The following is a 23,950-nucleotide window of genomic DNA, read 5'->3' on the forward strand; positions in this document are numbered from 1 at the left end:
GGTCCCTGTAGGAAGCCCAATGTGGGACTCAATCCTAGGACCCCGAGATCACACCCTGGGCCAAAGGCAGACGCCCAACTGCTGGGCCACCTAGGTGTCCCACATTTTCAGTTTCAAAACAAAATTGAACCAAACTTACAGGCTTCAGACTAACATTAAACTGTCAAGTTAATAGCAAACTACTTCCCATTTTTCTCTCACTGTTTTTTTTAGACTATTGATAATAAAAAAAGAAACCACTAGTGAATGTCAGAACAAGTGAACATTTCAAGCAATAATGGTGATTTCACTGAGGCAAACATGAGTTTCATTCTTGTCCTACTGCACCAAGCCCTTCTTAACATTTCATTCATTCAATTCTGGTCCACTAGTAAGCAAAACCTCACAGAATTACTCAAAGCACCACAGTAGGTGTATGGCATGACAAAAGCATAAGCTAAAGGTCCTCTGTAAGCCAGAACTAAGGTGACCTATAAAAAGTTTCAACTCACATTCTAGGACTTATACATTCTGATGAAAAGATTATAGTAGAAAAAAGCATCTTTTTGGTTATAATCTAATAATTTTTTCATTACTCATCCAACTATCTACCCAGTAAAAACTTACCAAAACTTATAATACCTGCACTGCTAGACACTAGTGATACAGAAGAAACAATTAAGTTTCTGACCTTACAGAGCATACATTCTAGTGGACAGACTGACAAACAAAACAAACAAATACTTAATATAATTTTGGGTAGTGATAAGCGCTATGACAATTATTAAACTGAGTAAGGGGGACAAAGTGGCATTTTCAACAGAAGAGTAAGGAAAGAGTTCTCTAAGAGGTAACCTTTGAGTCGAGACATAGATTAATTGAAATAGTCAAACTAACATCTGGGAGAAGAGCATTTCAGATAAGGTAAGCCACAAGTACAATGAGCAAACAATATCTAAAATACCTGGTTTGGGTATACAAAGAGTATGGTAAGAGGTGGCTGAAGAATCAGGAAGTATAAATTACTCCTTTATGTTAAAAGAAGATATAAGTAAACTTAGAAAACAGAAATATCAAGTGGTTAAAAAAACTCCTCAAAACTTATACTGAGTAATAAACACAGTAACAGTATGATGACAGGGTAGAGGTCTTCCCTCAGAGCAGCTCTTTCTCTGGCTTCAGAGAAACTCAAATTGAGTTCTCAGGTTATTAGATGTGGATAAAAAAACTCTAGAAGAGTGGCTTGGCTGTGAGTTCAGAGAGAGGGGCCTGGACCCTTCTTAGTCACAAGCTTAAAATGGGATCCCTGAAAACCTGAGGAAGTCAGTTCAGGTCTCTGGACTTTATTTTCCGCTTCAAAGAATGGATGTATGGGCATCTAACTAAGTACATGGGTTCTGCCAGATGTGACAAGATTTTAGAGTAAACAGGAGGTTCATGGTGAAATGTCTGGAATTAATGGGATAAAGCTGGATGAAATCCTTTAAAAGAAAAAAAAAAAACATCATTCATACTTACATTTGCAAACAGATGCTCGGTCCATTATCCATATCAAAGAAGAGCAGTACTCACAGTATGTAGGGATGCTATACTGGGTGGCCTTAAAGATGTGACCATTGTGTTCTTCCACCTGAATGAAAAAAATTATAGCTATTTATGTTAAAGCCAACATAGTAAATGCTGCCCTAACATGGTCAGCCAATAGGAAATCCTTCAATCCCTTGCTAAGTATTCAATGGACACTTATTCCAGGAATAAACACGATCTTCTGAGAAAACGAATAAAAGCAATACATATGGGTCCTTGTTTTCAAAAACCTAACAATCTGGTAGAGAAACAAGACCAACTTGTATGAATATTAGAAAGCAATGCTACAAACATATGAGAGCGGTCTTATGTGACTCTGAATTTAGCATGTAAAATAATAAAAGCAATGGTTCTCAAATTTTATTTCAGCCTCAAGAACCTTTTACATTTTTGAAAATTATTAATGACTTCAAAGAACTTGTTTATGAGTCATACCTATTGATATATATTAGAAACTAAAACTGAAATAAATTTCAAGTATTTACCCAATTCACTTGACATTAACATTAAACATATTACAATGTAACATGAGTACATTTTCATGAAAAAACAACTATATAGGTTAAATCAAAGTGGTAACAAAAGGATGGGTATTTTACATTTTTGTAAATCTCTTTTATGTCTGGATTAATAAAAGAAATTCTCATATCCATTTCTACATTCAGTATGTTGACACCATGCAGTTTAGTTTGAAATACATGAAGAAAATCTGCCTTCATACAGATATGAAATTGGAAAATGGACAAGTAATTTAAAAGTCCTTTCAGAAAATAATACAACATCAAAACTCTACAAATGGTAACTTAAAGGTTAACTGAAATATGGAATCTAAAATCACACCAATGAACTCTGCATCAAATCCATTGTTCTGGGCTTCATTAAAATGTGCAGTAGCATTAAAAAGATAAAGATAAGCCACAGACTCCAGAGAAAATCTTTGCAAACTTTTTATCTTCTATCTAGACTTCTATCTGGAATATATGAAGAACTGTTACAACTCAATAATGAGATGATAACTTGATTTAAAAATGGACAAATTGGGGGGCCTGGGTGGCTCAGTAGGTTAAGCGGCTGCCTTAAGCTCAGGTCATGATTTCAGAGTCCTGGGATGGAGCCCCACATCATAGGGCTCCCTACTCAGCCAAGAGTCTGTTTCTCCCTCTGCCCCTCCCCTGCTCATGGTCTCTCTCTCTCTTTCTCAAATCTTTTTTTAAAAATTGACAAAACAGTTAAGTTTATTAAAAAAAACTACAATTGGCCAATAGACACATGAAAAGATGCTCAAAATTATTAATCATCTGGGAAACGCATGATGAGATACTACTGCATACCCACTAGAATGGTTATAATTAAAAAGATAACAATATCTGTTGGTTAAGGATGCGGAGAGACCAGAACTCTCAGATATTGCAGGTGGAATTGTAAAATGGTGCACTTATTTGGAAAACAGGTAGTTTCTGAAAATGTTAAATACAGAGTTACCATATGGCTCAGAAATTCCATTTTTAGGTTTATAATTAGGAGAACTAACTGAAATCTATGTCTACAGAAAACCTGTATGAGAATGTTCATAGCAGCATTATTCATTATGTCAAAAAAGTAGAAAAGATCCAAATAACCCATCAAATAATAAAAGGATAGATTGACTGTGGTATAGCCATACAATGGGATAGTATTTCAGTACTATAAAAGACCAAACTACTGATATACACAACATCGATAAACCTCAAAAAACCATTATGTTGAGAAGCCATATGCAAAAACTATACATCGTATGATTCCATTTATAGGATTCCATTCTACAGTAAAACTACAGAAACAGATAATACATTAGCAGTTGTCTACAGCTGGGGATGGTAAAGGGCAATGACTGCAAATAGGCAACAAAAAAATCCTTTATAGTGATGAAATGTTCTAAAATTAGAATGATGGTTATGACTGTATAAATTTACTAAAAATCATTGAATTATACTCTCAGAAGAGATAAATTACACTAGAAGTACACTTGTCTCAAGCTTTTTGAAAAATTTTTTTAGTCTATCCTATACTTCAAATGGACATTTCACCTATATATGATTTTACAGTGTTATGCATTGGTTACCTAAAAAATACTGGTGCAATGAGTTATGCACCTCTTGTAAATGTTGACACATTTCATTATACACTCTCAAAAGGTCACATTCCTTCATATTACCACCAATCTCATGAGAAAATTCTTTACGGGAAATTTGTCACACTCTCAATGGCAGATACAAGTTTTCCACAATTCTAATCTTTGCTTGAAACCTCAAATACCACTGTTAACTAATATTGTTGTGTGTTTTCCTTGAAGTGACAGAGTCACTTAGTTCATCTTCAGAAAACAGTTGCCAAGTACCAAAGTCTGAATGAATATAGCCTTTCAATAAAGTAAAAGTAAAAAGTGTTTCTATTAACTATGAAAAAAGATGCCAGAAACACATATTGATATAAAAACTTGTACACAAATGTTCATAGTAGCATTACTCCTAATACTCAAAAAGTGGAAAAACCCCGAAGTCAATAAACTAATCAATGGATAAATAAAATGAAGTGTATCTATACAATGGAATATTACTTGGTTATAAAAAGGAATGAATTACCATACATGCTACAACATGAATGAATCTTCAGAACAGTATGCTAAGGGAAAGAAGACAGACAGAAAAGGCCAATATTTTATGATTATTTTTTACCAATATGAAATGTCCATAAAAGGCAAATCCATTGAGACAAAAAGTGATTGGTGGTTTTCAGGACTGGAGGAGAGGGGCACCTGAGTGGCTCAGTTGCTTAAGCATCTGTCTTTGGCTCAGGTCATGATCCCAGGATCCTAGGATCGAGCCCCACTCCCTCTTCCCTCTCCCTCTGCCTGCCACTCCCCTGGCTTGTTTGTTCTCCTTCTCTTAAATAAATAAATACAATCTTAAAAAAAAAAAAAAAGGACTGGAGGAAAAGAGAATGGGAGTGACTGCTCAGTGAGTACAGACTTTGCTCTGCAGGTGATGAAAATATTCTGGAATTATGTAGTGGTGGTAGTTGCCTAATATAGTCAATATACTAAAATTCATCAAAGTATATACTTAAAATGGTTAAAATGGTGAAGGTCATATGAATTTTGTCACAGTTTAAAAAAAATTTTTTTAAGATTGATTGATTTATGATAGAGAGAGAGAGAGTGAGAGAGAGAGAGAGAGGCAGAGACACAGGAGGAGGGAGAAGCAGGCTCCATGCTGGGAGCCCGACGTGAGACTCAGTCCTGGGAGGGACTCCAGGATTGCGCCCTGGGCCAAAGGCAGGAGCTAAACTGCTGAGCCACCCAGGGATCCCCTGTCACAGTTTTTTCAAAGGCTAAATCAGTTTACAGTTCAATTGTGCAAGTGATTTTTTTTGGAGACAAAAACCATATGCAGCTACTAGAGCATATTTCCCATTCTCATTTGGAGAAACTGCCTTGTTTTGTGCTAAGCTGTCAGTAGTTCACTTATGATTCCCTCTTGTTCAACTTAGTGAAAAAAAGGAAAATAACATTATTATTATGAAAATAGCTTTAATTTTGCAAAATCTCTGAAATTATCTCAGAAACTCCTGCATATTACTTTGAAAACTATTAAAGAGTTTATATAAGTATAGAAAAAGCATAGAAGAATATACACCATACTGTTAACTATAGTGATGATCTCTGCTGAGATAAAATACCCAGTAATAAATACAGCATTAAATAATTTTAAAAACTATATATGGAAACCTTTAAAACGTTCTTAATGGACACAAAAATAGACTTGCACAGATGAAAAGATATAAAATCATAAAGATGTCAGTTCTCTGTATGTTAATTTATAAATATAAGGTAATCTCTTTTTTTTTTCAAAGATTTTATTTATTTAAACTGCTGAGCCAACCAGGCTGCCCAATATAAAGTAATCTAAGTAAAAGTACTCCAAGATTTCTTCCCCTCAAGTCAGATGACAGAATTCAAAGTCAATATGGAAAAGTAAATAAAAATAGTTAGAAAAGATCTGAAAAAGAAAATTAGGGGGGCACCTGGGTGACTCAGTCAGTTAAGCATCTACCTTTGGCTCAAGTCATGGTCTTGGGGTCCTGGGATGGAGTCCTGCATGAGACTCCATGCTCAGAGAGAAGTCTGCTTCTCCCTCCCCCTCTGCCCTTTCCCCTAGTTTGTGTGTCCTCTCTTTCCCCTCTCAAATAAATAAGTAAAATCTTAAAAAAAGAAAAAGAAAATTAGGGAGAACTCACTAAAAGCTCACTAGTTCAAGTAGTGTGGAACTTGGCTAAAGAATATTCAGATCAATTAGTGGAACAGGATAAAAAGATCCAAGATAAAGGGGAAATTAGCGTGCAAAACGGTTGACATCTCAAAGTAGACAGGTACAGCCAGACTTTTAAATAAATGATGATGGGTTTGGTAAGAGGTAAAATTAGATTTGTAATTCATACAATATACCAGGATAACTCCACGAAGATCAGAATTTAAATGTAAAAAATGTGACCATTAAAGTATTAGAAGAAAGTAACTGAAAATTTCTTTATAACCTTTAGGTGGGGGGAAAGTCTGTGACTCAAAATTCAGAAGGCATGAAAGAAAAGAACTGGTCAAATTTCATAAAAGTAAAAATTTTCTACATGGCAAGTAATATTAAAAGGCAGTATTGAGAGATAACTGACAAACTGGGGAAACATATTTACAACTCACATCACAGACAAAAAGTAATTTCCCTCATATAGGAAGTTCCTAGAAATTGAGAAAGAAGACCAAACTCCAATAGAAAAGCAGGCAGTGAACATAAATATACATGCTACAGGAAAAAAAAATGTAAATGGTACTGAAGCATAAGTGATACTCAAGCTCACTGATAAAAGAATAGCAAACTAAAATTACAGGGAGATAAAATACTCCTTATATACCAGACTGGCAAAATCTAAAAATTTAACAACTCTATTTCATAGCTGAAACTGAGAAATGCGATTACTCCTTCAGGTAATATAGGCAGGACCCTATATTATGGAATTCCAATCCTAGGAATCCCTGTCCATTCTCTCTCCCATACACATGGTTATTCATTGTGCCATTATTATATATTTGTAACAGAAGAAAAAGAAATAACCCAATGGTCCAGAAAGGAATATCAGACAGATTTCTATGAACAACTACTATATTAGTTTTCTATTGCTGTTTTAACAAATTACCATAAACTTAGCAGTTTAAAACAATTGAACAATTGTACCCATTCATAACCTCCCAGGGTTTTATAGGCTAGAAGTCAGATACAAGTCTCACCGAGCCAAAATGCCTTTCAGGAAGCTCTGAAGAATAATCTATTTCCAATCTCATTCATACTGTTGACACATTTCAATTCCATGCAGTTTTAGGATGGAAATCCTGTTCCCGTACTAGCCAGCTAACTCAGCTTCTATGGTTATTGGATGCCCTTTCTCCATCTTCAAAGCTACCAACAGCAGACTCCATCCTTCTCATGCTTCTTTCTCTGACTTCTACCCATCTTCTGCATCTTTCTTCAACTACATCTCTCTGACTCTTCTGACTTCCTCTTCTGATTATATCGGGCTCATCTGCACAACCCAGGATAAACTTTTTTATGTTAAAAACAGTGAGGTGGGAAGCCTACGTGGCTCAGGGGTTAAGTGTCTGCTTTCGGCCCAGGGCATGATCCTGGAGTCCCAGGATGAGTCCCACATAGGGCTCCCTGCATGGAGCCTGCTTCTCCCTCTGCCTGTGTCTCTGCCTCTCTCTCTGTGTCTCGCATGAATAAATAAAATCCTTAAAAAAATAAATAAAAATAGTGAGATGATTTGGCAACCTTATTCCAACTGTAGTGCCTAGTTTGGAGTTTGATCGAATAACCAGGGGACAAGAACTTAAGCACTTCTTTAGCCTTCTGTCTACCAGAGACACAGAGTGATTTCCTAAATATATTATTCAATGATAAAAGCAAGACACAAAAGAACATTATGATATTATTATATAATATGCTACATTTTGTGTGAGAAAGGATAGAAAATAAGCATGTGTCTTATTTCTTATATTGAATAAAGAAACATTGGGAAGATAAAGAGGTAACTAAAAGGACAATGGACGAAGAGGGGAAAGGGGCAGTTAGACTTCCCAGTATACACACTTTTAAAAGATGTTTTAACAATATAAATTTATTATCTATTAGAAAAAGAAATACTCTTCAAAAAGAAATTATATCAGTATAGATTCACAGATTCTTATTTTATTCAATGGATTATTATCATCTTTTCCTGTCATTTATTTCAATGTCAAACTGTCACAAATTTGTTCAGTGGGAGCCCCTTCAGGCTATAAATTAGAAGGAAAAACTCACCTTCTTGGCAAAAATTCAACTAATGAATATAGAACATTCATCTATAATGAATATAGAACAAATGGAATTTAAATAAACACCATTTGGCAACCATCATAGTAATAACTCATTTTGTCAATAATCATCAAGGATATTAAAACTAGTGGGTAAGAGTTTGAAGGAATATGAGGATATTTACACAGTCTCAAGTATCTTCCCACAAGATACTCATCAATTACAAAGAAAAATAATAGTAAATCTGCTGGTTTTTTTCTTTTTTGAAATACCCTTACTGACATCAAATGTAATGCAACAGATAGATATGATATCTCCTGATATCAAACACTGAAAAATCACAGCATCTCTTCCATGGTATGCCATGCCCAAAGTGCATAGCCTGGATTTAATCATGAAGAAATATAAGACAAACTCAAACTGAGGAACCATTTTAAAAAATAACTGGCATACGTTGTTCAACAATGTCAATGCAATGAAACCTAAGACTGAGGAATTGTTCCAGATTAAAAAAGCCTAAAAAGGCATGACAACTGAATACAACAAAGACCCTTTGCTATAAAGAGAAAACACTGGGACAACTGGTAAAATGTGAATAAATCTAGGTGAAGAAACACAGTGTTTTTTTATTTCTCCTGCAAATTTTCTGTAACTCTACAATTATGTCAAAATGAAAAGGGGGCAGGGTAGAGGAGAAGGATGGGAAGGGCATAGAGAAGAGAGGGGAAGGAAAATGGAAAAAAACGAAAATGAAATAAGAAGAGGGATCCCTGGGTGGCGCAGCGGTTTGGCGCCTGCCTCTGGCCCAGGGCGCGATCCTGGAGACCCGGGATCGAATCCCACGTCGGGCTCCCAGTGCATGGAGCCTGCTTCTCCCTCTGCCTGTGTCTCTGCCTCTCTCTCTCTCTCTCTCTGTGTGACTATCATAAATAAATAAAAATTTAAAAAAAAAATGAAATAAGAAGAACTGGTCAGATCAGTGAGAAGATTATGATGGCTAGATCAAGTAAAGAATAGTGAGAAATAAGGCTGGACAAGAGTACAGGGGAGACCCTGCAGCCCTTTGAAATCACTCATGCATTCACTCATCCAATTAAATATTTATAGATGCTTACCATGTGTCAGGAACTGGAATAATGTTGCTAGGCACATGATTGTCTAAAATGTACATATTCCAGCCTCTTTTGCATCTGTGAACAGCCCCATGAGTGGTTCTGAACAATGAAATGTAATTGTAAGTTGTGTGTGCCACTTGTAGTTCATGCCTAGAGTTATGGGATCTGTCGCCTTTTCCCTACCCCTGTTGGCTGAGATACAGACCAAGACACTGAGACCTGAAGCAGTGACTTTGAAAACAGGTATTGACAGCAGATGGTAAAAGTTCCACAGCGTACAATGGAAGCAGAAAGAAAAAAGTAGCTGTTTCTATAGATGAAAAGGTATCATGGAGGCAGGAGGAGGTAATGATTGAATTGAATACACAAAATGAGCAGGGGCATAAAAAGGAATAGTATGCTTAAGGAAAAATAAGTACTTCTATTTAAACTGGGAAATACACAAAAATAGCCTTCAAAAATTGCAAAATAAATAACCAGCATTAGAAATTATGCAAGAAATTGTTCTGTGATCATTCAAAATCCAACTGATAAAACTTAGGGAAGTACAACTGAATTATAGCTTAATTCAGAAACCATGTGTATATTAGTAACTACATTTATTCTAGCTCAAGAAGTGATGTTAATAGGATAAAGTTAATCTGCATGAAGTCTATAAAAGGATAACTTGGCTAGAATTGAGCTCTATGTTTGTCTAACATTGTCTAGAGGCAAATGACAGCCAGTTCACAAGAATGAATCTCTGATTTCTTTTGACATTATTATGTACCAACATAAATCAGAGAAAAAAGTTGAAAGAGAACAAGATTTTATTTTATTTTATTTATTTTTTTTTTAATTTTTATTTATTTATGATAGTCACAGAGAGAGAGAGGCAGAGACACAGGCAGAGGGAGAAGCAGGCTCCATGCACCGGGAGCCTGATGTGGGATTCGATCCCGGGTCTCCAGGATCACACCCTGGGCCAACGGCAGGCGCCAAACCGCTGCGCCACCCAGGGATCCCTTTATTTTATTTTTTTTTAAATTTTTTATTGGTGTTCAATTTACTAACATACAGAATAGAAAGAGAACAAGATTTTAAAAGTGACTATTTCTGTCAATGACTGCATTTTATTCCTTATTATTTTCTCTATATTTCCAATGTTTCTTAATAAATACGTATTGATTGAAAAAATGCAAATGTAGGAGGACTCAGCTCATCCTGTCCCACGTTTACAAGTAGGTATCACCTGTATCCAAGTCAATAAACCAGAGAGTGAGTTAACTGAAGACAGGCAGAAGAAACTCCACAACTAAATACAGAGAAGAAGCTCATCTGAAAGGTTAGGAAAATCAGAAAAGTAGAGGAAGACTTCCCATAGGAGGGAAGGAGCTACATGTGCAGAGAAGGCAAAGAAACGGATCCTTGACCCAGGTAGCTCACACGAGGAAGAATAATACCCTTAAGGTTTGGCTTTAAAACTCAAAGGAACTGGGTGGCTCAATTGGTTAAGTGCCTGCCTTCAGCTCAGGTCATGATCTCGAGGTTCTGGAATCGAGCCCTGCAGATGCTCAGTGGAAGGGCCTTCCTGCTCAGTGGAAGGGCCTGCTTTTCCCTCTCCCTCTGCCTGCAACTCTCCCTGCTTGTGCTCTGTCAAATAAATAAATAAAATCTTTAAAACAAAAAAAGAGCTGAATTCAGTGAGTTTGGAAAACCAATGGGACTTGGAATCTAGAGCTTTAAAAGTCAGCTGACGCAGCACTGGATGAGTTGGGAGGGCAAGTGACAGATGGGTTGTTGCTCTTAGACAACCAGTGTGGAGAGGCAACATAAAAATGGCAGTTTACACAGTGCTGGGGGCAAAGAGGAGACCAGTATATTAACGCTGATTTTGGAGCCTGTTGGGGGACTTCTTTGAAAACCATTTTTCTCCCCTGCACCCCACCCCCAGCAAAAACACAGAGCCACCTGGGGGAGATGGGGCTGCATAGACACTTAAAGCCTTGGCCCAGGATCAAGGAAAAAAAAAATTTAAGATTTTTTATTTATTTACTTGAGAGAGAGACAGCATAAGTAGGGGAAGGGGCAGAGGGAGAGGAGTAAGCAAACTCTCCACTGAGCAGGGAACCTGATGCAGGGCTCAATTCCAGGACCCTGGGATCATGACCTGAGCTGAAGGCAGACGCTTAGCCCACTGAGCCACCTATGCAACCCTTAAGGAAAATTCTGTTAAAGCTGCATTTATCCTGCCCAGTCACTGGGTACACTGCTGCTGCCATTCACAAGCAGCAGTACCTAGCCACACACTCCTAGCCACTGTGATGCACCAGGCTCAGTGAAACCCAGCCATTATTGCACTGCCACACCCAGCCTCATGCTCCCAGCCATTGCAGCACTTTACGGATCCATCACAAAACTAGTGGCCCAATGCTAATTTTGCTAACAATATGCCCTGTTCCCAAGTTCCCTGGTGGACACATCCTGTCAGAGCTGGCCTGTCTGAGTCCCACTAACACTGCAGAGAGTAAGCATAGCCCACAACAGGCAGAGAGTCTGCAGATCATGGCAATGAAAGGAAAAGTGACTTACACACAACAGGAAGGTGTAAGACACACACAGGATACTCTCTAGAAGTGATAGGCTCTCGTAAAGAGGGGACACTGTACCAGCAGGGCACTCTGATACCTCCTCTTCAATACTTTCAAGAGCAGAAAACATAAGTGACATTCTTGACATAAAAAATTGGACACAGAGAGGCAGACAAAATGAGGAGACAGAGAAATTTATCCCAAATGAAAGAAAAGGACAAGGCCATGGCCAGAGATCTAAGCAAAACAGATATAAGTAACACATCTGATAGAGAAATTAAAACAATGACCACAAGGATACTCATTAGACTTGAGAAAAGAGTGGAAGACATCAATGAGGCCCTTACCACAAAGATAAGGAATAACATATCAGAAGTAAAGGGTTCATTAAATGAAATGAGAAATATACCTGATGGAATGAACAGCAGACTGGAAGAAGCAGAGGACCAAATTAATGCCCTAGAAGACAGAGTAATGTAAAGTAACCAAGCTAAACAAAAGAGAGAAAAAAGAATGCAAAACAAGAATAAACTTATTCTAGGAAAATGAGTGACTCCATGAAACATAGTAACATTCATATTATAGGAGTCCCAGAAGAATATGAGAGAGAAAAGAGGGCAAAAAATTTAGGCAAAGAAATAACAGCTGAAAATTGTACTACTCTGGGGAAGGAAACAGATATCAAGATCCAGAGGAAGTACATAGAACTCCCATCAAAATCAACAAAAGCAGACTCACACCAAACCATATTGTTATTAAATATACAAAATACAGTGATAAATAAAAATCTTAAAAGCATCAAGACAAAAGAAGTCAGTAACTTACAAGGGAAAATCCATAAGTATAGCTAGCAGAAGATTTTCTTAACAGGAATTTTGCAAGCCAGAAGGGAGTGGCATGATATATCCAAAGTACTGCATGGGAAAGATCTTCAGCCAAGAATACTCCACCCAGCAAGGCTTATCATTCAGAATAGAAGGAGAGATAAAGAGTTTCCCAGACAAACAAAAACTGAAGGAGTTTTGTGACCATTAAACCAGCCCTACCAGAAATATTAAAGGGGACACTTTGAGTGGAAAGGAGAGACCAAAAGTGACAGCATAATGCTAAGAAACACGAAAGCAGTAAAAATGAATATTTCTGTAAAAAATCAGTCAAGAAACTAACCAAAAAAGAACACAAAATACTTAAAACATGAGGGTGAAGAGGAGAAAAAAAGAGGGTGAAACTTAAATGACCATCTACTTAATATGGACTGCTATATGCAAAACAAAAGATGTTACATACAAACCTAATACTAACTATTTATCAAAAGCAACTAATAAACATGCAAAGAATAAAGAGAAAGAAATCCAAATAAATCACTAAAGAAAATCAGCAAACCATGAAAGAGAGAAAGACAAGAAAGGATCAGGGAAAATCTTCAAAAATAAGCACAAAACAAGTAATAAAATGGCAGTAAGTACATATCTATCAATAATTACTCTGTATGTGAGTGGACTAAAAGCTCCAATCAAAAGACACAGGGTGTCAGAATGGATTAAAAAACAAGACCCATCTAAAACACTGTGTACAACAGACTCATTTTAGACCTAAGACACCTACAGATTGAAAGTGAGGAGATGGACCTAAAGCAGCAGAATACACATTCATATTGAGTGCACATGGAGCATTCTCCAGAAGAGATCACATACTGGGTCAGTCAGGCCTCAACCAGCAAAAAAGACAGAGATCATACCATACATATTTTCTGACCACAATGCTATGAAACTTGAAGTCAACCATAAGAAAAAATTTAGAAAGACCACAAATACATGGAGGTTAAAGAGCATCCTACTAAACAATGGAGTAACCAGGAAATTAAAGAAGAAGAAAAAAACAAAACAAAACATGGAAGCAAATGAAAATGAAAACACAACAGTCCACTACCTTTGGGACACAGCAAAGGTGGTCATAAGAGGAAAGTGGGTATTAAGTAATATAAGCCTTCCTCAAGAAGCAAGAAAAGTCTCAAATACAAAACCTAACCTAACACTTGAAGGAGCTGGAAAAAGAATAGCCAATAAAGCCTAAAATCAGGAGAAGGGAAATAATTAAGATTAGAGCAGAAATAAGTGATATAGAAATAAAAAAAAAAACATCAAAAAAAAAAAGAAATAAAAAAAAAACAATAGATCAACAAAAGTAGGAGCTAATTCTTTGAAAATATTAACAAAATTGATAAACCCCTAGACAGACTTATCAAAAAGAAAAAAGAAAGGACCCAAATAAATAAAATCATGAATGAAAGAGGAGAGATCACTACCCACAACACAGAAATATGAACAATTAGAAGAGAATGTTATGGGGGTGCCTGGGTGGCTAGGTTGGTTGAGCTAGATCTCAGCTCAGGTCTTGATCTCAAGGTTGTAAGTACGAGCTCCATGCTGGGCTCCACTTTAAAAAAAAAAAAAAAGAAAAAGAAAGAAAAGAATATTATGAGCAATTAAATGTCAACAAATTGGACAATCTGTAATAAATGGACAAACTCCTAGAAACATATAAACTACCAAAACTGAAAAAGAAATAGAAAACCTGAACAGACCTGGTTTGTTCAAACCAGTTGAACAAAGAAATTGAATCAGTAATCAAAAATCTCCCAACAAACAAGAGTCCAGGGCCAGATGGCTTCCCATGGGAATTCTACCAAACACTTTTTTTTAAAGAAGAATTAATACCTATATTTCTGAAGTTGTTTCAAAAAACTGAAATGGAAAGAAAATTTCCAAACTTATTCTATGAGGTCATCACTACCTTGATTCCAAACCCAGACAAAGACCCCACTAAAAAAGAACTACTGACCAATATCCTTGATGAACATGAATGCAAAAATTCTCAACCAGATACTAGCTAACTGAATCTAATAGTACATTAAAAGGATTATTCACCATGATCAAGTGGGATTTATTCCTGGGCTATAGGGGTGGTTCAATATCCACAAATCAGTCAACATTAATTTAAAAAAAGGATAAGAACCATATGATACTCTCGATACAGAAAAGCATTTGACAAAATACAGCATCCTTTCTTGATAAAAACCCTCAAGAAAATAGGGATAGAAGGAACATACCTCAATATCATAAAGACATCATATATATATATGACCTACAGCTAATATTACCCTTAGTGGGGACAAACTGAGCTTTTCACCTAAGACCAGGAACACAACAAGGATGCCCACTCTCACCTCTGTTGTTCAACATAGCACTGGAAATCCTAGCCTCAGCACTCAGATAAAAACAACAACAAAAATAAAAGGCATTCAAATTGGCAAGGAAGAAGTCAAACTTTCACTATTCACAGAAGACATGATACTCCTTGAAGAAAACCCGAAGACTCCACCCCAAAAATTGCGAGAACTGATACATGAATTTAGCAAAGTCATAGGATATAAAATCAACATACAGATATGTTGCATTTCTATACACCAATAATGAAGCAACAGAAAGAGAAATCAAGGATTCAGTCTCATTTACAATTGCATCAAAAACCATAAGATACCTAGGAATAAACCTAACCAAAGAGATAAAAGACCTGTGCACTGAAAACTACTGAACACTTAGGAAAGAAACTGAAAACACAAAAATGGAAAAAAATTTCATGCTAATGGACTGGAAGAACAAATATTGTTATAATTTCTATGCTACTTAGAGCAACCTATAAGTTCAATGCAATCCTCATCAAAACACCATCAACTTTTTTCACAGAGCTAGAACAAATATCCTAAAATTTGTAATGGAACCAGAAAAGATCCTCAATAGCCAAAAGCCAATAGCCAAAATCCTGAAAAAGAAAAAGCAAAACCAGAGGCATCACAATTCTGGACTTCAGGTTATTTTACAGAACTGTAGTAATCAAAACAGTATATGGCACTGGCACAAAAACAGACACAGATATCAATAGAACAGAACAGAAAATTCAGGGGGAAAAGTCCACAAATATAAATTAATTTCCACAAAGGCAGGAAAGAATATCCAATAGGAAAAGGACAGTTTCTTCAACAAATAGTGTCGGGAAAACTGGACAGCTACATGAAAAAGAAAGAAATGGAATCACTTTCTTACACCATACATAAAAACAAATTCAAAATGGATTAAAAAACCTAAGTATCAGACCTGACACCATTAAAAAACACACAAGAGAGCAGCCCGGGTGGCTCAGTGGTTTAGCACCACCTTCAGCGCAGGGCCTGATCCTGGAGACCCAGGATCCAGTCCCACGTCAGGCTCACTGCATAGAGCCTGCTTCTCCCTCTGCCTGTATCTCTGCCTCTCTCATGAATAAATAAAATATTTTTTAAAAAAATAAATAAATAAAATAAAAAATACACAAGAGAGCAAAGGCAGTAATTTCTCTGACATCAGCTTTAGAAACATTTTTCTAGATATGTCTCCTTAAGTAAGGGAAACAAATGCAAAAATATTGGGACTACATCAAAATGAAAAGCTTCTGCACGGTAAGGGAAACAATGAACCAAACTAAAAGGCAACCTATGGAAAAAGAGAAGATATTTGCAAATGATATATCCAATAAAAGATTAGTGTCCAAAATATATAAAGAATTTATAAAACTCAACACCCAAAAAAACAAATAATCCAGTTAAAAAATGGACAGAAGACATGAATAGACACTTTTCCAAAGAAGACATACAGATGGCTAACAGACATAGAGATGTTCAACATCATTCACCATCAGGGAAATAGAAGTCAAAACTACAATAAGATACTACCTCACACCTGTCAGAATGGCTAAATTTCACAGCACAGATGTTGGCAAGGATGTGAAGAAAGGGGAACCCTGTTGCACCGTTGGTGGGAATGCAAACTGGTGCAGTTACTCTAGAAACAGTATGCAGTTTCCTCAAAAAGTTAAAAATAGAACTATCCTATGATCCAGCAGTTGCACTATTAGGCATTTACCCAAAGGATACAAAAATACTAATTCACAGGGATACATGCACACTGAGCATTATCAACCAATAGCCAAATTATTGAAAGAGCCCAAATGTCCATCCCCTGATGAACGGTAAAGATGTGGTTTTTACTCAGCCATAGAAAAGAATGAAATGTTGCCATTTGCAACAACGTAGATGGAGCTGGGAGGTATTATGCTAAGCAAAATAAGTCAATCAGAGAAAGACAAATGACATATGATTTCACTCATATGTCGAATTTAAGACACAAAACAAACGAACAAAGGAAAAACAAAGAGATAAAGGTAAACTAAGAAACAGACTCAACTACAGAGAACAAACTGATGGTTATTGGAGGAGATGGTGGTGGCAAATTAAATTGGTGACAGGGTTTAAAAAGTACACTTGTGATGAGCACAGTGCATTGTATGGAAGTCACTACATTATACACTTGAAACTAATGTAACAGTATGTTAATTAATTGGAACTAACATAAAAACTTAAACACAAAAAAATAGCCTTCAAGACTTTTTAGAGTCATGTGTATATGGAGGTATACATGTACATATACTTGATAAAATAAAAAGTAATTTAAGAGTTTTGATACATGCATAAACAGATCAATGAATAGAGTATTCAAAAAATCCAAATACATTGAGAATCAAGTATATTATAAAAGCGATAAATGAAAAATAAATGTATCATTCCACAATGTTCAGACAATTGACATGTTTTTAAAAATAAATCAAACTTTGATCCCTATCTTACTCAAGACTAAAACAAATTCCAGATGATTCATTTTTAAGGAAATTTTTAAAGGAAACAAATCAAACAATAAATATATGAGTGAAAGGCATGGGGAAAGTAAAAGAAAATTATTATAATAATCATTATTTATCTAAGAAAGATAAAAGTGTCAAACATAAAGAAAACAATGGAGAAACTTACATTTCTATAACAAATCAAACAAACAAAACAAAATAAAAAGCAAAATTCCACTTGGAATATCCTGAAAAAGAAAGGGGGATATATATATACATTTAAACACTTTAAAAAGGCACAGAGTATTTCTGGAATTAAAAAAAGAAAACTGGTTACAGTGATTATTTCTAGGAAAACAGTTTTACTTTATAATAAATATCTTTTTTTTAAGATTTTTATTTATTTATTCATGAGAGACACAGCAAGAGAGAGGCAGAGACACAGGCAGAGGGAGAAGCAGACTCCCTGCAAGGAGCCTGATGTGGAACTTGATCCTGGATCCCGGGATCACGCCCTGGGCCAAAGGCCAGACACTGAACCACTGAGCCACCCAGGCATCCCTATAATGAATATCATTTTAAATTATGTTTATATGAATTTGAGTTAAAAATAAAATCTAGTTAAAAATTTAAGAGATCATGCTCAACATAACTAGACCAAGAATATCATTGGTGATAACTGGTAACACTGCCTGTTATCAAAATACATTGTAGGAAAGGTTGCACGGAATTTCATTTTTTTTTTTTAATTAATGAGAGACACACAGAGAGAGAGAGAGATAGACAGAGACACAGGCAGAGGGAGAAGCAGGCTCCATGCAGGGAGCCCGACGTGGGACTCGATCCCGGGTCTCCGGGATCACACCCTGGGCTGAAGGTGGAGCTAAACCACCAAGCCACCCGGGCTGCCCAGAATTTCAGTTTTAAAATAATTAAGTCATGAGGATGTCATACAGAATATGTTTAATTATACTGTATCACATATATGAAAGTTGCCAAAAGATCTTAAAAGTCCCTATCAAAAGAAAAAATTATTTTGTAACTATCTACAGTGACAGATGTTAACTGAATTTATTGTGACCATTTCACAACATATACAAATACTAAATGATCATGTTGTACATGTGAAACTGTTTTATGTCAATTATGCCTCAACTTTTAAAAGTTAAAATAAATAGGAGCACCTGGGTGGCTCAGTCGATTAAGCATCTGACTCTTGGTTTTGGCTCAGGTCATGATCTCAGGATTTTGAGATCAAGCCCATACTGGGCTCTACACTCACTATGAAGTCTGCTTGAGATTCTGACTCTCCTTCTTTCTCAGCCCTTCCCCACTCTCTGATGTGTGCGTACAGTCAGTCTCTCTCTCTGTTTTTAAAATTAAAAAAAATTTTAAATGTATCTTTTAAAAGAAAAAATTATATAAAGCACCTGGTAGTGGAGTGTTAGCAGTCAATTGTCTTAATAAATTAATCAAATAACCAACTATGTAAAAAAGATTCAACTCACAGATCATCTCAGTTTCATAACATAGCCTTGTTCTGTGATGTCTCAAATATTCCCAGATACTAACATTTTATCTCACAAATATTCCTCTATTCAGAAAAACTGTAAATCACACACATGTATGTTATTCTCTTCTACTGGAGCTCTAATATTAAAGTTGTTTTTACTAAACAGATCTGTTTACTCTGAATAGATCAAAGGGTATAAACAGAATCAACAAAAGAAAAGTCTTTCTTCACCTCTGGATTCTGTCCAGTTCCTCTTTACAGAAATCATCACAGGATATTAGTTTCCTGTGTCTAATTTCAGATATTTTATATGTATGTATGAGTACCAATATAAACATGTTTTTTGTTTTTTAAAAATATTCAAATAATAGCTTTCTATCTAGTATTTAGCTCCTTCACAAAAACAGCCTGGAGAAGGGCTTCTTTTACTTTAGTGTTATAGCAGCATTCTATTTCAGAAGTGTATCTAGCTTATTTAACCATTTCCTTATGAATTTAGATTGTTTTCAGTCTATTATTACAAACTACTCTTCAATAAAAAGCCTTGTACATCACAACATGATCAGTGTGGGTCAACATTTTTTGGTTTTCTCTTTAGATATTTGTAGAACTTTATATATACAATTGTTAAAGCACCTTCTCCAAGAAGGTTATGCAAATGATCCCCCAATTCACAGTACTGAGAAAAATCTCTATTTACATATCCTTCCAAAATAGGTAACTAATTTATTTTTAGTTTTTCCCATTGATGAACAAAATAGGAATTTACCATTCTTTCATTTTGACTAACAAGTATAAACATTTATTTGTATATTTCTTAACACTTCTATGATTTATCATAGTCCCTGAAATAAAACAGCTGTTGAATAAATGAGTTGTCCTTATTGTACTTTTTTTGAATGTCATAAGCTTTGCTCATTTTTATATTGAGGTATTATTCTCTTCTGTATAGACATGAAAAAGACGATTGATTCTTGCAAGACTTAAAGTATATCAAGTGCCTAAACACTACCTGTTAATAACAGGCCCTCTACTTCTCTACCCTTTCCTTAGTATATAATTTCATTTAACCTTCACAAAAATCCTCAGTGGTGGGTGGTATATTATTCCTATCTTATACACGAGTACATTGAAACTCAGAGACTAAGCTAAGGTTACTTAATTGGAAAATCCTCCTTCAGAGAACAAAAGTAAGCCAGGCTAAGATACAGGCATATGTCCTTTTGTTTAGATACAGGTAGGTGTATGTCCTTTTGTTGCTCTGTGCTTTACTGCACTTCACAGATTAAAGATGTGTGGCAACTCTAAATTGAGCAAGTCAGTACCATTTTTTCAACATTTGCTCATTTTGTGTCTCTGCATCACACTTAAGTAACTCTCACAATATTTCAAGGTTTTTATTATTATTATATGTTAGGCTGATGTTACTATTGTAAATATTTTGGGGCACCACAAACTGCACCCATCTAAGGGAGGAAAGTTAATCAATAAACCGGTATGTCCCGCCTGCTCCACTGCCCAGTCATTCTCCTGTTTCTCTCCCATTCCTCAGGCCTCTCTATTCCTTGAGGCACAATAATATTAAAATTAGTCTAATTAATAGCCCTAAGTGTTCAAGTGAAAGGAAGATTCACACACCTCTCACTTTATTATTTTTTAACATGTTTCTCACTTTAAATCAAAAGCCAGAAATGATAATTAAGCTTAGTGAGAAAGGCATGTCAAAAGCTGAGATAGGCTGAATGCTAAGCTCCTGTGCCAAACACTTAGCTAAGTTGTGAATGCAAAGGAAAAGCTCTTGAAGGAAACTAAAAGCGCTATTCCAGTGAACACATGAATGATAAGAAAGGAAAATAGCTTTATTGCTGTTACGGAAGAAGTTTCAGTGGTCTGGAGAGAAGATCCCTTAACATTCCTTTAAGCTAAAACCTAATCCAGAACATGGCCTTAAGTCTCTTCAATTCTATGAAGGCTGAGAAAGATGAGAAAGCTGCAGAAGGAAAGTGTCACACTTAACAGAGGTTGATTCATGAGGTTTAAGGAAAGAAGCCATCTCTATAACACAAAGGTGCAAAGTGAAGCAGAAAGGACTGATTGTAGGAGGAGGAACATTTGCTTCAGGATTGACTGCAGGTAAATAAGACTACAGGTAAATGAAACAGTGGAGAAGGGGGACTACTATACTCTCTCCCCTTGGCTAGATACTGTCTAAACTACTACTATTTTGTCAAGAATGAGCAAATCTCTTCTTTTGTAAAGCTTTCCTTCATTTCCCTTTCCATAATTCAACAGACTTGGTACTATTTTCTACTAATGATTTTTTAAATACCTGCCTTCACTGGTAGATCATGAGCTCCTGTTGGGCTTAATTCATGCTTGCAATTACAGACATTATCGTAAAGTAAACCACAGGGATACGTAATACAATAGATAAGAACAGAAACAATGGTAAAATATGCTGGAATGTCTTGGGAATGTCTTTTGAATTAGAAGTAGTTATATTTGTAAAATCCTAAATAGTCCTCATTCCTCTTTTTTTTTTCTTTAGAAAGAAGAGAAAGTTAAAAAAAAAAAAAAACAACCTATGTCTCAAAAGAGATCATGGGTAAATATTGTCACATTTCTGCTATTTTAGAAAGTCATCAGATAAGTCACAGAATCTGAGATATGTCTGCCATTGTAAATTTTTATAAAGACATACATGATAATCCCTTAAGCATTTGATAAATATTCCTTAAGAATATCCACAGAAATACTGTAGAATATACCTCAGACTGCTAAAAATTACTCCTCACCAACATAAGAAATAGATTATAACTTACTAAATCAGTTTCTTTTTTCCTTCTTTTCTTTCTTTCTGTTTTTGGTACCTAATGGGAGAGAAATCCAAAAACTGTTATAACAAAGATGAGCATATTTTCTTACTTCCTTGCAAATGTTGAGATTTTTGCTCAATAGGTAATAATGTAAGCAGCTCTTTATTATTCAAAAGAAAATGTATAGTGCTAGCAAACAAATATAAGACAATTTTTAAATTCAGTAAACCACAGTGCCCATAAAAGCAATAGAATAAAAAGGACAATTTAGGGATTTTTATCTTTTTAAACATCATTTCTGTCCAGAAGTCACTCCAACCTAATTTAAATGATTATTTTAGTCATTAACTGAATGATTACTAACTTTTAAGATTACACTTTCCATATTTTGGCTCTAAAAAATTCTCCATCCCAGAGCTAAATATAAAAAGGTATCACATGAGATACAAAAAACTCTTTTATACATGACATTTCCTAATAACCACAGTATAGAACAATATAAACCTAACCTTTAAGATTATAAACAAAGGCACTATATGCCTACTAAAAATCTTCTTCTGAAAAAAAATAAATAAATAAAAATAAAAATCTTCTTCTGTATAACACGAAGTCCTTAACCTAGACCTAGAACAGAAGAACTTTCAAGGATTAATTTATATCTGACTACTTCCAAAAGTAAGTTAAAATAACTGAAAATAAAATAGGACCCAATTAATAAAAAGGATTAATAGTATTCCTGATACCTAATAATTAGATACCTAATTATTTCAGCTGAAGTACTGAAAGGAAACACATAATACAAAACTTTCACTAAACCTGCTATCTCTTCTGTAATATGATTTCATAGTAACTATTATGAAATCATTATTTAAAAGGATTGAAGAATTAAATAAAATATGCAACACTGTACAATTCCTGCCACTTAATAAATGAATGTTATTATGGTTATATAGATCTCCAGAAACACATTTTCCTAAAACCTAATTCAAGAAGAAATACAATTTGTGGTTACTTATAGAAAGGCCATCAAATGATACAATGAATTACATCTTTTTTGGGAAAAAAAAAGAAAAGGAAATTCATGCAGTGACCTCTATCAAAGTGGAGGATATAATGTTGAGAACACAAAATCATATTTAACTCAGCAAAGAATATATTAATTGCAGAAAGTTTAGATAATATGATCTGATAAACTTATAAGATAGAATTAAGTTTGCTGAATCTAAAGTAGTGCTAAGTGGACCTATTCCGTGTAACGTTTTTCTCAAATATCAAACACTGTCTCAGACTCTTAAGAATTCTTAACTGAATCCTTTTAGAAATCAAACATAACATATTTACCTTTGTGGGTATACAATCCAAAGTCTTGAATTCGTTCATATATTCATCTAAAAACACTTTAAAAGTGTTGACCCAAACTCTGACTGGAGATTCACTCCAATCACGCTGCTCAAGCCTCATGGTCTTTTCCAGAATCTGTTCAAATAGTGCGTAGAGGTCTTTATACCTTATGCTTTTCCCATCATCTATCTAATAAGCAATAAGAGATGAAATGTTAGGTTTTATTTTAAAAAATTATCTAAACACAGAAGATATTCAACTTGTATTGGGTAGTGTTTAGAATAAAGATTAGGGTCCTTCCTAACGGGCATGCCCATGATGTCACGTGGTATCTGTAAATGCCCTCTCTACTGTGGAATGTCTGCAGAATAAAACCTATTAAATTTTGGTAAAATACCTAACAGTTTAAACAATGTAACAATTTCAGAAAGTCCTGGGAACTTCTCTGTAAGTCTGGCTTTTAAACTATATTTAGCTATAAAGATTATTTGCATCCCTCTTAATTACTATTGCCTCAGAAATGAACCTTGTTTAGATAGTTCCACACTAAAATTGAAAGAATGAATACTTGAATCCTTGCCTAATGATATATTAGGTAACCTTTATTTTATTTTTCCAAAGAAGAGCTGCATGTCCTGAATAACACTGTATTACTTGCAAACGAATCTATATAAGATTACTTTTAACTTATTTAAATAAGGCCTGGAAAAATAAGGCTTTAAAACATCAAAAAGTGTTACATATATTTAGAATTTGTTTCTCCTTCACTTCCTCAAAATAAATTGAACATTTTTGATCTAGGGTTAGAAAACCACTATTAAGCTCCACTTCATAATTTTGGCTCTTCTGGGCAGCCCGGGTGGCTCAGCGGTTTATCACCGAGTTCGGCCCAGGGCGTGATCCTGGAGACCTGGGATCTAGTCCCATGTCCAGCTCC

The 23,950-nt window shown here is 35.3% G+C and overlaps 1 protein-coding gene across 1 annotated transcript in view; it reads right to left on the bottom strand.

Moving 5' to 3' along the window:
• The window catches only part of MYO9A (myosin IXA), a 262,747-nt gene that overhangs the window by 40,966 nt on the left and 197,831 nt on the right, over window positions 1-23,950 (bottom strand). Inside the window, 3 exon segments of the mRNA XM_038580865.1 lie at window positions 1,498-1,609; window positions 21,679-21,726; window positions 23,014-23,202. Of these exon segments, the coding sequence (XP_038436793.1) occupies window positions 1,498-1,609; window positions 21,679-21,726; window positions 23,014-23,202 (349 nt within the window).

This window comes from Canis lupus, chromosome 30 (genome assembly GCF_011100685.1).
Source record: "Canis lupus familiaris isolate Mischka breed German Shepherd chromosome 30, alternate assembly UU_Cfam_GSD_1.0, whole genome shotgun sequence".
NCBI classification, from domain to species: domain Eukaryota; kingdom Metazoa; phylum Chordata; class Mammalia; order Carnivora; family Canidae; genus Canis; species Canis lupus.